At 54.9% G+C, this 17,306-nt stretch overlaps 9 protein-coding genes across 9 annotated transcripts; 5 read left to right on the top strand and 4 right to left on the bottom strand.

Annotated features, from left to right (window-relative positions):
- Nucleotides 1-400: 400 nt before the first annotated feature.
- N7482_004819 (mRNA transport regulator MTR10) lies at nt 401-3,732 on the bottom strand (the record flags this gene model as incomplete). Its single annotated transcript, XM_056686944.1, has 7 exons — nt 401-489; nt 565-1,095; nt 1,170-2,876; nt 2,954-3,044; nt 3,111-3,383; nt 3,437-3,529; nt 3,607-3,732. The coding sequence occupies 7 exons, from the start codon at nt 3,730-3,732 to the stop codon at nt 401-403; spliced, it is 2,910 nt and encodes a 969-aa protein (XP_056545686.1).
- Nucleotides 3,733-4,030: 298 nt separating this feature from the next.
- On the top strand, nt 4,031-4,431 carry N7482_004818 (small nuclear ribonucleoprotein E; the record flags this gene model as incomplete). The annotated part of the gene is made up of 3 exons (XM_056686943.1): nt 4,031-4,153; nt 4,210-4,300; nt 4,382-4,431. The coding sequence occupies 3 exons, from the start codon at nt 4,031-4,033 to the stop codon at nt 4,429-4,431; spliced, it is 264 nt and encodes an 87-aa protein (XP_056545685.1).
- Nucleotides 4,432-4,482: 51 nt separating this feature from the next.
- N7482_004817 (5-formyltetrahydrofolate cyclo-ligase) lies at nt 4,483-5,308 on the bottom strand (the record flags this gene model as incomplete). The annotated part of the gene is made up of 3 exons (XM_056686942.1): nt 4,483-4,598; nt 4,701-5,129; nt 5,221-5,308. The coding sequence occupies 3 exons, from the start codon at nt 5,306-5,308 to the stop codon at nt 4,483-4,485; spliced, it is 633 nt and encodes a 210-aa protein (XP_056545684.1).
- A 222-nt stretch (nt 5,309-5,530) lies between these two features.
- N7482_004816 (Protein r.t1.c1) lies at nt 5,531-6,427 on the top strand (the record flags this gene model as incomplete). The annotated part of the gene is made up of 4 exons (XM_056686941.1): nt 5,531-5,632; nt 5,693-5,807; nt 5,911-6,089; nt 6,146-6,427. The coding sequence occupies 4 exons, from the start codon at nt 5,531-5,533 to the stop codon at nt 6,425-6,427; spliced, it is 678 nt and encodes a 225-aa protein (XP_056545683.1).
- A 221-nt stretch (nt 6,428-6,648) lies between these two features.
- On the bottom strand, nt 6,649-7,280 carry N7482_004815 (uncharacterized protein; the record flags this gene model as incomplete). Its single annotated transcript, XM_056686940.1, has 2 exons — nt 6,649-7,051; nt 7,138-7,280. The coding sequence occupies 2 exons, from the start codon at nt 7,278-7,280 to the stop codon at nt 6,649-6,651; spliced, it is 546 nt and encodes a 181-aa protein (XP_056545682.1).
- Nucleotides 7,281-7,642: 362 nt separating this feature from the next.
- On the top strand, nt 7,643-12,081 carry N7482_004814 (putative non-repetitive nucleoporin; the record flags this gene model as incomplete). Its single annotated transcript, XM_056686939.1, has 4 exons — nt 7,643-7,943; nt 8,032-10,524; nt 10,606-11,390; nt 11,464-12,081. The coding sequence occupies 4 exons, from the start codon at nt 7,643-7,645 to the stop codon at nt 12,079-12,081; spliced, it is 4,197 nt and encodes a 1,398-aa protein (XP_056545681.1).
- A 492-nt stretch (nt 12,082-12,573) lies between these two features.
- N7482_004813 (TauD/TfdA dioxygenase family protein) lies at nt 12,574-13,798 on the bottom strand (the record flags this gene model as incomplete). The annotated part of the gene is made up of 2 exons (XM_056686938.1): nt 12,574-12,686; nt 12,784-13,798. 2 exons carry the CDS (start codon nt 13,796-13,798, stop codon nt 12,574-12,576), a joined length of 1,128 nt encoding a protein of 375 aa, XP_056545680.1.
- Nucleotides 13,799-14,871: 1,073 nt separating this feature from the next.
- Nucleotides 14,872-15,282, top strand: N7482_004812 (uncharacterized protein; the record flags this gene model as incomplete). Its single annotated transcript, XM_056686937.1, has 1 exon — nt 14,872-15,282. The coding sequence occupies one exon, from the start codon at nt 14,872-14,874 to the stop codon at nt 15,280-15,282; it is 411 nt and encodes a 136-aa protein (XP_056545679.1).
- Nucleotides 15,283-16,384: 1,102 nt separating this feature from the next.
- Nucleotides 16,385-17,170, top strand: N7482_004811 (EXPERA domain-containing protein; the record flags this gene model as incomplete). Its single annotated transcript, XM_056686936.1, has 3 exons — nt 16,385-16,655; nt 16,783-16,935; nt 17,100-17,170. The coding sequence occupies 3 exons, from the start codon at nt 16,385-16,387 to the stop codon at nt 17,168-17,170; spliced, it is 495 nt and encodes a 164-aa protein (XP_056545678.1).
- Between the last annotated feature and the right edge of the window lie 136 nt (nt 17,171-17,306).

Genomic DNA, 17,306 nt, shown 5'->3' with positions numbered 1-17,306 from the left:
TACAATCAATTACCCAAGATCGGAATGGACAATATCTATCTGGTATTCTCTACCTAGTCATCACGGTGCATAAACGGGGTTGATTCGCATAACCCCAACGTAGTCCCAGTCGAAGCCAGACTCGAAAGAAGAAAAGAAAAACCTAAAAACCTCATCTGGCAACGGGCACGCACCGGCGGGATCATGAATCATCACAAGACGATGTTCGTGCCAAGATACAAACCACATGGCGCGTCAAGAGAGAGAAATGAACCAACACCTGATGTGCGAATGCTCCCCGGGGGATTCTTTTTATTTCTTTCCGGGTGGGAACCTGAAGCAAACACCTCGAGGGTCAAGAGAGAGGGAGAGAAATCAATGTACATGGAGAGAAAAGTAAGGGAAATTTCTCTCTTGTCTTTCACCCGCTGAACCGGAATCGGGTGGCCTCCAGGCGGCCCAGCCCATCTCGGGGGGCGACATTGCGGCGGCGGTACGAGTTGGTGAAGTCTAGATAGAAGGGAGACGTTAAGAGAATGGAAAAAAAACCAAAACAGCCAGCTCGAGAGGTTGAGATCAACTAACCTTGAAGCAAAACGCGAATCTTCCGGATTTCACCAGTCTGCACTTTCTCGGCAATGTTCTTGAGAAGTCGCTCAGCCTCGGCCGGCTTCATTGAACCGGCTGGCAGCATCTGTAGCGTGGTCTGTAGCCAGGCGCCGGTCTCATGGGGGAGCAACTCGAACAGGGTCATCAGGATCGCCGACGCATCTGGGAAGCAGTCACCAGGGAAAGTGAAGATCATGCCGACCAGTATGCGTTGGGTCAGAAGCTGACCCTGGGAGGCAATCAGGTTCTTCACAGCCTCGCGCACCTCAGGCGGGTTGACATAAGGCTCCTCATCTGGACTGGTGAATTCCGAGACCAAAGGCTTTTCGAAAGCGAAGCTGAACAGGTCCCGGTAATAATGGAGGGTGGCGATCAGAGGATCGACCTGTTGGAGAGTAAGGGCACTAAGAGCCGCGGAGAAGATAGGAATGGCCAACTGGGAAGTGATGCACTTTTTGGGGTAGTAGCGGACGGCATCGGAGGACAGCCGGAAGAAATCCTCAATGACTATACGAGATGAAATCAAATTAGTCTTAATATTGTAAAGGGCAGAGGGGGTTTGAGGGAAGCATTGTTATTACCATCGGGGAGGTTCTCGGGTGGCAGGTCGTTCAGAATTCGCAGGAAAGTAGTGGCTTGCTGCTCGTAGAAATGGAACACGGCATTGCTGGTCGCCTCATCGACATATTCGGCGCCGTGAGAGAACTCGCGGACCACCGCGTCAGTAGCCCACAGGAAGCCGCCCTCTCGGGAGGCTTGGAAGCCATTGGCGATGCTTTCGGCCAAGGTAGGCAGCAGAGGAATCATAGCGGTTCGATATGAGATAAGCATGTTTCGCCAGCAACGGCACACGCGCTCGAGAATAGGGGTAGAAGACGTAAAGTTCATAACAATCGTAGTCATGATAGGCAGGATCTCGCCGCAGTACTTGACTGCGGGGTTCTCTTCACCTGGGGCGACGATGGGAGTCACCACCTGGACGAAGATGGAGATCAGTCCTAGATGATCGGCCACTGCTCGCTGGCCCTCCTCAGTCTGGGCGTTGTTGGCAAGGTTCATGATCCGTTGCATGATCGGATCACAGAACATCTTCATTGAATCGTAAATCTTCTCCATCGGCTGCACGGACACCACGGCCGCAACACCCTCAGTCACTTCTTCCTGGCTAGTAGGCTTCAGTTTATCGAGAACCGACTCGAAGAAGGAATGGAGGTGGTCAATATGACCGCCCAGCAGCTTCTGACAATCGGTTCCCAGGAACTTGAACGCCAGGGCAGCCGCCTGGACGACTTCGGGAGAGGGGTGCTGGAAGCCGGAGATCACATAGTTGAGCTGAGCCTCGAGAGTCTCAGGGTGCATCGACGTCCACTCCGTGTAGCGGGCCAGAGCCATGATTGCTTGGAACCGGACCTTCTCCTGCTCTGGAATTTGCACGATCAAAGGGACCAGTTGACCCAACACGGTATTTTCGACCGGGTCAACCATGCGACCCATGGCCCGAAGGCCAAAGAGTGGTGCCTCCAGCTCTTGCCAGTGAGGGACGTGATCGTTACTGGCCTGTGATGCGTATTTGCCCACCCATTGCTGGATCAATTGATAAATCTTACCGAGGCACTCAGTCACGCCAATGACGGAGCAGCAGTCCTTGAGAACATCGCCCATTGCATGACGGAATTGGCGGAACTTCTCTTCTTGCTCACGATCACCGCCAAACAGATCAGTCTCACCTTCCTCAGGGGTAGGGAATTCAAGATGCTTGACCATAATGTCCATCAACTGCGACCAGATGTCTTGGTAGTTGAGTCGCGCGTCGGCATGTCGTTCTACTGTGATGCACTGCTTCAACTCATACCAAAAAATGAAGGTGATTGACACGGCCTCACGTTCCCAGTCCCGCGCACAGCACTCGAGAACGGCCTCCACCAGACCTCGGAATTCACCGGGCACGCGTGCCATGAGCACCACCCATGCTTCGCCGGCTTCGGCAAACATTCTTGTAATACCTTTAAACGCTTCCAGATCTTCGGCTTCTGCTGTTTCGGCAATTTTAGGTCGAAGAGCCATCAGGCGAGGGTAGAGGGCTTGGATAATGGGGAGGGACTCGTGGACGTCCTTAGTGTCACGGTAGAGCGTGCACATGCAGTCAACACCGGCATCAAATGATACATCGTTGTCCAACGCCTTGAGAATTACGTCCATCAAAGGCGAATTGATGACCTGAGCAGCGGGGATTTCACGAAGCCATGAGGTAATGCAATCAAGAAGACGGGGGTTGGTGGCGGCAGAAGCTATGAGGCCGCGGGGCGGAGAGAGTCAGCGGTCTAATCAATCTGACATATAATAGGCGTAGCTCGATAATACTTACGCGACGATTGAGCATATTGAATCATCAGCTGCATCACCTGCTCCGCATTATCCTCCAACAGCTCTCGGGTTCGTGCGCTCAGCTCGTCCTCCTATAAAGTATTGTTAGAAAATGTATGCCCCATTCCAAAGCAGGTATTTGAGACAGGCTTCCGTACGCTGAGGTTGATCTTGCGACCCTCTGTCACTTCCTCTGGCAGGATCTTCAAAAATTCGAGTACACAGTCCCCCGCACTGCTGCCCAAGACCGACCCCACCGTGGCCAAAACATCCTTCCAAGACACCATTTGGATCGCCAAACTTGCCAAGCACACGCATAGCTGAGTCTGTATGGGTCGCGGACCGGAGGCAAATGCAACGAGCAGATTGAGAACGGAATCGCGCAGCGCCACTATGGAGTCTGAGGGCAGTTGGTCCAAATCGAAAATGATCTGTGATTATCAGCGCGTAGTCCCACCATGACACTGAGACTTTTTCATCTCACCTTTCCCTTCAATGTAGTCGCCGCAAACAATTTAGCTTCCACGGGCACGTCGGCAGATTGTAGAAGAGCGTGCGTAGTCGTCCAGGCTTCGACCTGGATTTTTTGGAGGGGCAGTCAGTAAAGCCAATCAGACGTAAAAGGTAAGAAGTAACTTTGTTCTCAGGGCATACCGATTTCTGGAACTTCTCAAGGAATTCATGGGCCTGGGCCTTCTCGGCCCTAGACACATTCCCTTGCATGGTCGCAACGGCCGCCAGGACCGGGGCAAATGGCTGCCCACCATCCTTGCTGGCCATTTTGGAGGAGGGTGAGCGGTTCGACAAGATTGGAAGCTCAGCAATCTAAAGCATCCAAGAACAACCGAGAATAAAAGAACGAAAGGCAGCAGAGAGAGCAGAGAAGTGGGATCGCAAAAGAGTTGATGAGGAGGAGTGGAAGGTGGGATGTTGGTGCCCGTGACTCTTGTATTGGTATTACCGTACGAAAATCACGGGACGCAGAGCTTTCGGCCCTCGCCAAGTTCCTCCTTCGCCGCAAACCCGCAATCCCGCTCCTCTTGTGTCAACCTCCCACCCTCTCAATCCCTCTTTCATCATGGCCGGCCGCAAGACTTTGTTAGCGCCGATTCACTTCATTTTCAGCCTGCTGCAGAAGCGCAGCACGGTTTCGGTCTGGCTCTACGAGCAGCTCGCGTTCCGCATTGAGGGCAAGATCAGGGTAAGTTGATGAGTGATCATCTGACAGCTGCGATCTGACTGACTTACGTGCCCTAGGGATTCGATGAGTTCATGAACCTGGTTATTGACGATGCGGTGGAGGTGCGCCTAGCTACCAAGACTGAGGAGGAGAAGCGGAGGCCTCTTGGTATGGACCCCTTGAGATACGGATACTGGAGCTTGGAGAGGAATAACGGACGTAAGCTAACTTCGCGCGCGCACTATACAGGCCAAATTCTGCTCAAGGGCGACAATGTCTCCCTCATCCAGGCAGTTTGAAACATCGACACCACACCTCGCATCCATTTCGTTCTATACTTTTTTGTCGACCTACGACCTGCGGTCGAGATACCGCCCATCACCCACCACGATTGCATCGATCAGCCAGTCATGTTCCAACACGGGGATATCCTCGGCGAGCAATTGCTCCTGGAGAGACAGGGCCACTAGAGTAACGGAGTTTTAGCTTTTTGGGCAGGGGCAAAAACCGGGGGTTTCTTCTGTCTTTTTTTCTCGTTAATTTCATCTGGTTCTGGGCGTCATCTTACCAAGGAATGGCATCTTATTGCTCCATTGAGAATACCGTGTGAGAAAATGGTCATAATATCCTTTTCCATGCCCGAGTCGTCGGAAGTCGTAATCGAAAGCCATGCCCGGCATAACAATTAGATCTAGTCCCTTTTCTGAGAGGCAATTCCGCCGGCCGGGAACCTGCGCAGGTTGTAGGGAGGGGATGCCCCATTTATCGGGTTGTAATGACTCGAACTCAGTCATGGATTCGAGCGCCAGCATGTCCATGACGGAGACCTTGTCGACAGTGTGGATGAATGGGATGTAGACGTCTTTCCCGCGCTGAAATGCGTCTTGGACAATACTGCGGGTCGAGAGTTCCCCGGTGGGCATTGATAAGTAGACGGCGATACTCTTTGCATTCTGGTACTCGGCTAGCGATAGTAATTTATGGGTGGCGACGCTGGCTGCGTGGGTGTGTTAGCTGGGAAGGAGAAAGTGAAGGCCCTGGAATGACTCGAAAGATGCACAGCGCGCTGAACAAGAAAAATAACTGACACTGCTGTGTGATCGAAGTGGCCGATAGCGTCTGAAGCGTGTCGCGCATTCGCTTGCGCAGGTCGCGCTTGGCCGTCTGAAATGCCATCATGTTTGCGGATCAATTGCAAAAACCCCGCGGGAAAGCCAAGTGGGAGGAGGAGAGGTTCATTCCAGGGCGATAAATGATAAGGGTGGACCGGCATTGCTGAGGTCCTTGTTTGGTCCCCACTTGAATGTAGGGATTGAAATGAGCCCATGCTGCTTCCCTCTCCTGCTGGACACTCTGACCTTTAATTATACCTATGATTGATCATTTATCCAACCAACTATGATTTGGATCTGGACTTTGCTGGCTACGGCGGTGGCTGTTAGCGTGGATGAGCTGGTCGGGACATGGACGACCAAGTCCCGCAATGTCCTCACAGGGCCGGTATGGGTTGTGACCAGCTCCATAACTTTCAAAGAACGACAGACTGATCTGACGTGACAGGGATTCTACGATCCGCTCAATGATCGACTCCTCGAGCCTAATCTGACGGGTATTTCCTACTCTTTCTCCGCCGACGGATACTATGAGGAGGCCTGGTACCGGGCCTTGGCCAATCGTGAGTCTCGGTGGATCCCGCGTCTTCCCGCCATCTATACGAGGGCTGGAGAGTAGAACCAGAGAACCAGAGCACTAACGGGGTTTCGTATATTCCCACACAGCCACCGACCCCTCATGTCCGTCCGGGGTCATGCAGTGGCAGCATGGCTCGTATGTCATGCTGGCCAACGGATCCCTCACCTTGACCCCGATTGCCGTTGATGGGCGCCAATTGCTCTCCGAACCATGCAGACAGGGTGTGAGCAGCTATACACGATTCAACAACACGGAGAAGTTCAAGGTAGGACACCGCACAGTCAAAAGGGGCGTCCACACTCGATTCTGACGCTCCCATAGGGATTCTCGGTCTCAATGGATAGATACCATGGCATTCAGCGCCTCGACTTGGCCCAAGCGGACGGCAAGATTATGCAACCGATGTATCTCGCCTACCGGCCTCCGAGGATGCTCCCTACCTCGACGTTGAACCCAATACCAAATGGACCTCACAAGAAGCGCGACATGTCTAGGACTAGCTTTCACCTGAGAATCAAGGAGGAGCTAATCAACCCGGACCAATGGTGGTGGTTGGGTGTGCTGATGACTTCGCTTGGAGGAGTGGCCCTTTTCTGCTCATAATAACGCTTTCCGTGGGATCTCTGGCGTTTCTGTCTGTGGCGTATCACTCTTGTGAATCCTTCTTCGTGTAACTTTGATAAATGAATCTTTTTTCCTTCTTTTCCTCTCTATATAGACTCATACCTCGAGTGGAGGGGTGCGGGATATCCAAAGTATTGTAACAAGACTATTATACACAGGAAGCTTTTGCTTCACTCCGACGCTTTTCTGCGTTGAGGTTTTCAAGCAGAGACAGCCTTCTTGACCAGCCCAGCAACCTCTTTCCGGTCTGCGGGCTTGCCATCCAGAGCACCACCGGGGGCGAAAAGAGCCTTGAGAACCTGTCCGATCTCCAGCTTCTTGCCAGATTCCTTGATGGCAGCAACCTCTGTTGCAATCACGGCTTCCACTTCTTCCACAGTCATGGTCTTAACCTGGCTAGCATACTCCTCCAAGACGGCAATTTGCGCATCTTCCTTTTCTTTCAGGTCGGGCCGATCAGCTTCAGCAAACTGCTGTGCAGCATCCTTGGCTGCGGATGCTCGTTTGCGGATGAGGGAAAGGAGTTGGATATCGGTCTGAATGGGTGAAGCGGTTTTGGCAGCGTTGTTGGTCTCAGAGATCAGGGCGCGGAGGACATTGAGGCTGGAAGGGTAAGGAACAGACCCCCCTCGATTAACAAATATTCGCCGAGTGAGAATAGTTTGCTGTTCACTTCACTCTAGACATACCGGGAGGTGTCTTTCGCTCTCATTGCGGTCTTGAGATCATTGCGCAGAGTGGCCATCAACGGCGGCAGAGTCGGACCGGCAGTGGAATTCCAGCGCACCGAGCGCACCGGCACTCGGGTGAACAGACGAAGAGATCGAAGCATTGTATGGATAAATGGCAGCTGCCTACAGGAAACAAGGACCAGCTATTCAGGGTCAATGGCAAGCCAATCTAGGCAGCGAAGATGCAATGGCAAGGTGAAGCTTTGCGGACTGCTAAAGACGAAAGGCGGAAGTTCATCGAAGTGGCCCGTGCGCCTTCCAATTGTTGACTCGCTTTTCGCAAAAGAACTTGGAAACAGCGACCCTCCTCCTCTTACTCGATTTACACCGCCCTTTCCCCGCGACGACTGTTGATGAGTACCTGTTCCTTCCTTTGATTGATCCTGCAGCTTCTTGTTCGCTCGGCCGGGGAGTCGTGCCCTCTCTCCTCCCACATCCCCAGCTGTGCACCTGCGAATCCACCATGTCGTACCCGACTCTGCCAACCAACCTCCCGCCCGCGACGCCGCAGAGGCCCCTTCCTGGAGCTTACTTGCAAACCCCAGGCGTCGCCCGCAATGGGCCGTTCCAGTCTTCAGCTCAGCAGCAGCAGCAGCCACAGCAGCCACAGCCCGCCGCTGCCCAGCCTCCGATGCCCAGAATGCCCCCGGCCGCCTCACAGTCACAGATTCGGACGTTGAGCACCGAGGAGCGTGGAGCGCGGACCATCAACGATACGCTTCTAAAGGAATCGCGGTATCCAGATCTGGACAGCTACCTGTCTCGTGAGTCCTCTCCAATTCCAAACTTGGCCATCCATGTGAAAAGGACAAAAAAAGGTCCCCCAAAGCTAACGTGACACGCGCTGAATAGAGGGTTTCTCCTCCGAATATGATATCCCAGTATCCCAGTCATGGGCGCCTTTCCAAAAAGTCAAGATGTACAATATCCCCGACCAGATTTTCGAACAGTACAACCGTGCACAAGTGTCAACAACTATGGGTCTCTTCGCCGAATTGAACCACGCGTGGGTGGCGATCGATAATGCACTCTATCTCTGGGATTTCACGCATCCGAACTCTCAATTGGTTGGGTTTGAGGAGCAGCCTAACAGCATCAATGCGGTCAAGCTGTTGAAGCCACGCCCGGGAGTGTTTCTGCCCGCTATCACCCACCTGCTTGTGGTGGCTACGACTGCAGACATAATCTTGCTGGGTATGGGCGTGGAATCGACACCAAATGGATCGAAACAGGTGACTCTCTACCAGACTGGAATGGGGGTGTCTATTCGTGGTCTCGATGTAAATGTGTTTGCCTCGTCCGACGCTACTGGTCGCATCTTCTTTGGAGGGTTGTCGGACAATGAGGTTTACGAGCTTACATACCAACAAGAGGAAGGATGGTTCCAGGGTCGATGTCGCAAAATCAACCATACCAGCTCGAGGCTATCTGCCTTCGCGCCATCCCTGAGCTTTTCCAACCTTGCCGTCTTGTCCCAGAAGGCCACTGAGCATGTGGAGCAAATGGTAATTGACGACAGTCGGAAACTGCTCTATACTCTGTCCTCAACATCGACCATCCGAGTCTTCCATATGAAAGCCGATGGTGCTATTTGTCTTGCAATCACCAAGCAGGCCCAGGATATCTATTCCAACATCGGACATATCATCGCATCTAACGACACCTTGAACCCTAAAGTCAAGATTGTTTCCATCAGCCCTGTCCCTGCCGCGGAGGCATCGCGGTACCATCTCGTGGCAACCACAGCCACGGGTTACCGGATCTATCTCAGTGCCACCAACGCATATAGCTGGACCCCCGGGTCGAACGGCAACAATGCACCCACAAGCATGCAGGCCCAGCATGTCAAGACCCCACCGGTCGATAACACAGCAGCATTCCCCGCTGTAGCGGCCCCAACCGAGTACGGTGTTTCTCGACTCAATTCGGCTGTCACGATACACCCGATCCAGTCTCTCTCCCCTACCCGAATGGCGGCACGATTTCCCCCCGGTTTCTTCTTTTGCTTTACTTGCAGAGATGCCACCCAGAAAATGGATACATTGTTCATCTCCTCGCCTGATCCAGGTCGTCTTAACTACCAGCCAGAAAGTGTGAACATTGCCAAGTCTGCTGAGGCAGCCGTCTGGTTGAATCTGGGTGGCCGAGCTGAAGATATTGGCTTATGCTCAAGTGCTCCTCTAGGCATCCCCGGGGGTGGGTTTGGCAACGAGCTGGCCGTTCAGTTTGATCAGGGCGCGACCGAAATTGCAATCTTGACCAATAGTGGCATCCACATCATTCGTCGGCGACGTCTGGTAGATGTGTTTGCTGCGTTAGCGCGCAGCCGCGGTGCTGCCGAGGGTGAGGAGGGCCTTGAGCTGGAGGTCGTGAAATTCATCAGAGCATATGGCCGCAATGAGACACTGGCTACTGCTCTGGCTGTGGCTTGCGGCCAGGGTGTGGAAGTTTCCGCTGATCAACGACTTACCCCGATCAACGATCCGGATGTGCTCGAGTTTGCTCGCAGAGTCTTTATCGAGCAAGGTGGCCGGCCAGTGCCGAACGAAAATACTGTGCAGGACAACACCACTCCAGCCATCGATACTATCCATCTCTCTCCTCGTCATGACGGTATTGCCTTGTATATCTCGCGCCTGCTGCGGTCGATCTGGAAAAAAGAGATTACCAAGGTGGGCAAGGGACCCAACGGTGCGATGTCTGTGTCCGCCTCGGTGAGCGCTGCCAAGCTTCGCGTCATTCAGCACGATCTTTCCTCCCTGCAAGACTTCTTCAAAGTCAACAAGAGCTTCATTGAGGGTCTGACTGGACCTGAGGAACTGGCTCGGGTGTCCAACCGACAACAAGAGACGGCACTGCAAGCCGAGCACCGTGCTCTTCATTCTCTCGTTCAGCTGGTTTCACACACAATTGAGGGTATTTCCTTTGTGCTGGTGCTGTTTGATGAGCGAGTGGAAGAGATTGTGGCGACATTGCCTGAAGAGTCGAAGCAGCGATTCTTGAAGTTGACTTTCGAGGAGCTCTTCAGTACTAAAAATGGCCACGAAATCGCCAAGGAGTTGGTGAAGGGTATCGTGAATCGCAACATTGCCAAGGGATCTAATGTTGAGACTGTGGCTGATGCTCTTCGCCGCCGGTGTGGTAGCTTCTGCAGTGCCGAAGATGTGGTCATCTTCAAGGCGCAGGAGCAGCTCAAGCGTGCGACGGAGGCCGGTGCCAACTCCGAGCTCGGTCGCAACTTGCTGAACGAGAGTTTACATCTTTTCATGCAGGTGGCCGAGAACCTACCCATGGATTATCTAGTTTCGGCCGTGGACAACTATATTACCAACCAATTCTTTGCCGGTAAGGTTTTCTTTGTGTTGAAGCTGCCACTAGCTTCTCTACTTCTCGGGGGATTTTCCTTGTTCTAATATCTGGAATCAGGTGCAATCCAACTAGCCCTTCATGTGGCCTCACGCTCCGATAAGGCGCAGCTGGCCCTCTCGTGGATTGTGGACGGCCGCCCCGAACAGGTAACTTTACCCCATTCTCCTGGCTTCTACAACACCGACCAACAAGGGTCACTCATCTTTTTCCAGGACCCCCGTAAGGAGTACTTCCTTTTCCGCAAGCAATGCTACGATCTCATCTCCAAAATTATCGTTGCCGTGGACACCCAGGCCGCTACTGATCCTCGTGTAATTGATGGTCAATTGACCGTGATTGCTAAGCGACAGGCCGAGGCATATGGCGTTATTTCCGATTCTAGCGACGAGGTATTTTTGACCAGTCTGTACGACTGGTACCTCGAGCAGGGCTGGAGCGACCGACTCCTCCAGACCCAATCGACCTTTGTCGTGGACTATCTCAAGCGGAAGTCTAATGACGATATTGCCCATGCCGACCTGTTGTGGCGATACTACGCCCAATCCCAGCGGTTCTTCGAGGCCGCCGAAGTCCAGTTCCAGTTGGCTCAGAGTTCCTTTACGCTGCCACTTAGCCGTCGTATCGAGTATCTGGGCCGTGCTCGTGCTAATGCTTCCACTTTCACTGCCGACGTCGGCCGTCAGGTCCGACAGCGCCTGCTGCAGGAAATCTCGAACCTCATCGACGTGGCCAATATCCAGGATGATCTCCTGCAACGTCTGAAGGACGATAATCGCATCGCCCCCGAACGCAAAACGGATATCCTCCGGGAAGTGGATGGCCCAGTCTTGGATATCAGCACCGTATGTTCCACCTTTCTGCCCCCTCAGCCTCTACGTGATTCCTGTTCTGACATGAACCCCTCCTATCTTTCAGCTCTACAACCAATATGCAGACTCAGCGAGCTACTATGACATCTGTCTGCAGATCTTCTTCCTTGCCGATTACCGGAATGCGGCGGACATCAAGTCTACCTGGCAGAATCTAATCCAGGATCTGCACCAGAGGACAGTGGATCACGGCACGCCGCAGCCGTTCGAGGCCGTGGCCGAGAAAGTACGGAGCCTTGGCAGCCGTCTGCGGATGTCGGAGACGGTTTTCCCTGTCCGGGAGCTCCTGCCGATGCTGGAACGGTATTCAATGGAGTTCCAACGGAGTGTCAGCACCACCCACTGGGTGGTTGATCTGTTCCTGGATCTGGGGGTCGCGCACGACGCCCTCTTCACCGTTTTGGAGGCGATGTTCTATACTGATGAGGCGCCCTTCCACGGCCCCAACCGCCGGTTCATCGCCATTGACTTGCTTTATCTGTTGCAGGGATGGTTCCGGGAAAGTGTCCGGTTGGGAGGAATGGTGTTCGGGGGCGACAGCCAGGCCGAGCGTGTCTCGGAGACATTGTTGTTGATGCAACAGCAGCCGTGGAGTGCTCAGACGCCTGAAATTACCGAGCGGAGCGAGGAATTGCGGCAACGGATTGAGGATCTGCTACGGTGATCTATTCTGTCACGGGGGATGGTTTATTTAACTTGGATATGTCCAGGATCGACGGGTTTTCTGGTGCTCTTTTTTCTTCTTCTCTTCTTTCTCCTTTCCCATTTCTGCTTCTGTAAACTCTACTGCAATCCCGAGGGCGTTGTGTATCTTGGGGAAATGGTAATGAAACGGCATTTTCTTTGTTGCGTCATGGATTGGAATCCACAAGTGCACTTCCAGTTCCATTTTTTAGACCACTCAATGGCCATTGCTTCCAGCAGGCTCCATCCCATCGGAAAGGGGGTCGATTTTATTGTGCGATGGCCAATATGCGGATAGAGGTTCAAAACGAAACTAGATCGAAAGAAAATATACACCAAAGCACGCCGTCTATTCAACCGAAAACACCCGAGCAAGAACCGCGAAAGACCGTCTATCACACCCAAAGCAGAAACCGCAGAAAAAACACGCATCGCTTGCATTTCACAGAAGAGGAGGACATGATTTTTGTATTTACTCGAATTCGTCGTACACGGGAATGGGCTTCTCGCCCAGCGCGATCAGCCGGAAGATATGCCGGGCCTTGGCGCCGTATTCTTCGTCGAGATAGTCCACAATGGCGGAATCTGGCGTCGTTAGCGTTAGCAGCGGCACTGTGCGGTGAAACGGGGCGAAACGAGGTGAAACGAGGTCGATGGACGGGGAAAGGGTGGGGACACTCACGAGTCGTCGACCGGTTATCAAACATGACAATCGTCCGCGGCTGCCAGCGCACGCGGGCCTGGAAATCATGTCCCGTCACGATATGATTCATCAGGAAATCCAGCATCCACTTTACTTCCGGCTCCTTCATGCCCTGGATGCGGGTGATAAACTCGGCGTTGAGGAACAGGCACTTTTCGCCCGTGACCGGGTGCACGCGCACCAGCGGGTGCACCGAGTCCACGGGATCCTTGCGCACCAGGCCGCCCATCAAGCGGGTATGCGCGATCATCTTGGCCGAGGAGTGCACGCACTTCAGCGTGTCGAGGAAGGCGCGCAGCGTGGGCGACAGCCGCTTGTAGGCCATGTCGGTGGCGGCGAAGACGGTGTCGCCGCCGACCTCGGGGCCCTGCAGCAGGCCCAGCATGACATAGCCGGGCGGCTGGATCTCGTAGCTGACGTCCTGGTGCCAGAGGGTGGTGGTGGTGCGCTGCTCGAGGAAGCGGGCGATTTCGTCGCGATTGCCGTCGCGGTGGATAACGTGGAAGGCCGGGTGATTGCGCACGGTGCCGGAGACAGGCTGGTAGTTCGGTTTGCCGAAGTAGCGCATAAAGCGCTCCTGCTCGTCGGGGCCGGCGTCGATGAGGTCCTGGTCGGGGAAGGCGAGGACTTTGCGCTGGGAGATGAGCAGGGCGAGTTCGTCCTTGGCGGCGTCGGAGAGGGTGTGCAGCTGCACGCCCTCGACGACGCTGCCGATGCTGGGCTGGATATGGGTGACTTTGGCGTGGGGGGTGAGCAGGTTGCGCATGGCGGGGTCTTTCACCCGCAGGGCGGGATCGGCGTAGTCGAAGTGTGGCAGTGGGTCGAACCAGATCGGGTCCCAGGTGGGCAGATACTGCGGGTATGGGGTGTTGATTTGGGACAGCTTGTCGACGTCGACATAGGGGATGTTGATGTCGTAGCTGATGGGGATGTCGGTTTTGTGGCCATGGGCTTTATTGACCTTGGAGCGGATGAGGGGGGCCGAGGACGGCATTGTGTGGGTGTCAAAGGTGGGGGAGGAGGGGGAACGGAGGTGGTTCGGATGGAGGATGGAGGATGGAGATGGGAATGGGGAATGACAATTGGGAATTGGGATTGGAGGCGTATGATAGGAATCCAAGGTATCAAGCCGTATCCCTGGCGAAGTATGGCCGTACGGGGAAGAGCAGGAGGGAATGAAATGATTATCAGATCCAACAGGACCGTGTTCGTTGCCATGGCCTTTTTATATCACCATGGCGCCGATATACCGGCCAGCGACGCCCCCAGATTAAAAAGTAAAAAAAATAAAATATAAAAAAAAGTGGGTTCTAGGATGATATAGTCATGGTAGTGCCAACAAGGTCAACCCGAAACCCCTGCTAAAATGCACAAAGGCAGTGCGCATGGCCCCCGAGCTGCAGGATAGCTCAAACCCTAGCCCCCCTTCATCTCCGGGATAAGGACATGGAGAGTTTCGGGGGTATGAACGCCGGAGCCCAGCCGAAGGGCTCGCAGGGGAGGAAAAACGTGGTCGTCCATCGGTTCGCTTGCTCAGACAAGCGGTCAGCCATGAAAACCAGCTCAATCCTTGGGGGACCAGGGGGGAAGGGGGGGGGGGGGGGGGGGGGGGGGGCAAGGCCGCAATCCCGAGGGGTTCCGACCCGTCAGAGGAGGGCTCAAAGAAGGTGGATTGGAAGACTGGAAGACTGGAAGATTGGAAAAGTGGTGGATTGGTGGGTTGGTGGATTGGTGGATTGGTGGATTGGGAAGGACGCGGCCCTTTTTCGGATAAAATCCATGGCATCCATAGCGTCATACTTCGTGGAAGATTCACCGCTCCGTACGGGGAAGCGGGATGGGCAAGTGGAGATTCACGGAGTTTGAAGTTGACGAGGACCCGCGTCGAGCAGACGCCAGACTGCCTCGGCCTCCAAGGGCCGGCTTGTGCTGTGCTGCTGCAGCTTCTGCAGCAACAGTGCTGCACCGTGCATCGATAAGGCGCATGCAGGCGGAATGGCAACTGCATTGCTGCATTATCTGCCGTGATCTGTGCAGGCCCGGGGGCTCTTTCCGTCGAGGGCCGCGATGGACTGCGATCTGCAGGACTTCTTTTCGGCCCAGCCGGCAGTCGACGAATCGGGCAGCCCCAAGGAGACCGTTCCAAGAAGCGCAAGAGAGCGAGCGAAGAAGCCCAAGGTTTCTGGTGGATGGCCAGGATCCCGGGGACCGGCCTGTTGGCACGCCGAGTTCGAGTTCGTGTTCACATCCATGCCGAGGACTCGCGCTCGAGATGCGCTGGATCCATGGCCATTGATCTTGATGCCAGGCCAGCCCACTCCAGCCTCTCCGAGTCGTGATCCATGGACCGGCTGCTTCTCCGGATGCCAGCCCGCGCCCCCTATCATCACCCCGGCCGCCCAATCATCCCAACTCAATCCCGTAAATCAACCATCCCCACCTCCAGGCCTTCCGACCTCTCGGCGCCCACGGCCGTAACTCATTGGTCCCCAGCCAAACATGCGGTCTGCTGCGTTCCCACCTCTTGACCTCATCGACTGGTTCATGGCGGACACGTCGCACGAACAGAGGGCTGTGAAGGATGCCGACCATAGACGCATCGTACGAATCGCCTCGGGCTGCATGCGTACCTGATGGATGCGGACCCCTCGAACAATGATGACGTCTCTATCGCACATCGCATCCCTCTCGGTCTTAGGTGTCTGCCCGCGGCGGGACCCGTCTGTTCCCTCTTCCCCCCTTCCCTTCCCTGGACGAGCCGGGGATTCGGCGGAGGCAATCCGCGCTGGGAGTGATAGCATCCCGGTCACGACGCCAAGGTACTCCTGGCACAAACACCGCTAGTCAAGGTTTGCTATCGATGGAAGCGGTTTCCTTGTCGGGACGCTTGTTGTTCGAGTGGATCACTCCGTCTGGAACCCCCCCCCCCCCCCCCTTTTCAAGGCAAGGGAACGGGCCGGCTGGGAGCCAGACTTGCATCTCCCGTGGTTCACCGGGTGGCCTCCGTAGGGGACTCGCCAGACCGTGGTGTGATATGGCCATCCCGGATAGTATGCGGAACTGCCCAGACACGGAGGCGAGATGCGAGATGCGAGATGCGAGATGCTGGACAACGGAAACACAGAAACACAGAACACTACCAGCCCGTCACCCATCGGATCCCTGAGATCCTCCAACACCCCTTCTATATCAAGTCCCGTAGTGGACCAGATCTCCACTAAGCTTAAATCACCCGAAAAAAGCAAACATGGTCCCAGATCGCCGGTAGGCAGCCCCGCCGCATCACCTGATTTCCTTCTTCCCTGTGAAGTCGATTCGTCAATTCGTCCGTCAGTTCCCGTCCGTCAGTTCCCGTCCGCTGGTCCAGCTCAGAAAGACCCCCCCCTCTGGAGCAGCTCAGCACCCAGCAGATCGCCGTACCTGACGTGACTCTTGACCCACTCCTCCCTTGACCGTTGACTGTCGACTATCTACCGGACGAACACAAACGGCCACGCTATCCACTTCCACCCGAGCCTTCATTCGCACCAAATCTTCCCCCCCGAGACAGCTCGAGGCAGCTCGATACTCCTGTCCCCCAATGGCCCCCCTCTCCACCCGCAAGCGCGATTGCGCATACCTTCTCTTCTTCGCCTCGCACATCCCCATCATCTTCCTGGTGGACACCGTTCCCCTGCAGCCCGCGTGGCTGCGCACCGAGCTATCTCAGCAGCTGCGCGAGTACTACATCGCGACGTACCGCGACAAGTTCTTCGAGGATCCCGCGCCCGTCTGGTTCAGCGCGTTCATCTGGATGGAGCTACTGTACCATGTGCCAGCCAGTCTGTGGGCGGTGTGGGGGTTACTCCGAGGTGCGCTGACCGACCGAACCGAACCCCCCCTTCTCTGCACTCGGACGATGGAACGAAGTGTGATCGGTTGACTGCCGAGAAGATTGCATTGCTGTGATGGATGTCCACTGACCCGACTCCCAAACAGACCACCCACTCGTCCCCGTGCACCTCCTCGTCTTCGGCGTCCAGGCCTTCGTCACCTCGCTAACCTGCCTCGTCGACGTGTGGAGCTGGACCGATCGCTCAGTCGTCGAGAAGCAGCAGATCACCTACCTGTACGGGCCGTACGTAGCATTAGGTGAGTTCGGAAGTGAGGCAACATGGACATGAACGTGGACATGCACATGAACACGCAAATAACCCGCGACCCTCCCATTCCCATCCGTGCTCATTCGGGGTCGCGGGCACTGCCGTCTTTGCTGCACGTATAGAATACATCGCGATCCAAACTGACGAGCGCAGGTGCCCTCATGGCCCTCGACATGGCCGTCCGATTGCGTGCTCGGTTGATGCCAAAGACCAAGCGCGAGTGAACACGCCAAACCCCGCGCAGATTGGCGACGATTCGGAAAGAGTCTTGCCTTGTCTTACCTTGCCTTGCCCTGCCTTGCAACTTGGGCAATGCAAATGCAGGGTGGGAGGATGAAACTGGAAATGGATATCTCTTCG

The sequence above is a fragment of the Penicillium canariense genome (genome assembly GCF_028826845.1).
Source record: "Penicillium canariense strain IBT 26290 chromosome Unknown utg000002l_segment0_segment0, whole genome shotgun sequence".
Classification (NCBI taxonomy): Eukaryota; Fungi; Ascomycota; class Eurotiomycetes; order Eurotiales; family Aspergillaceae; genus Penicillium; species Penicillium canariense.
The sequence above is the reverse complement of the archived record's forward strand: the minus strand, read 5'-3'. Positions and strand labels throughout refer to the sequence as shown.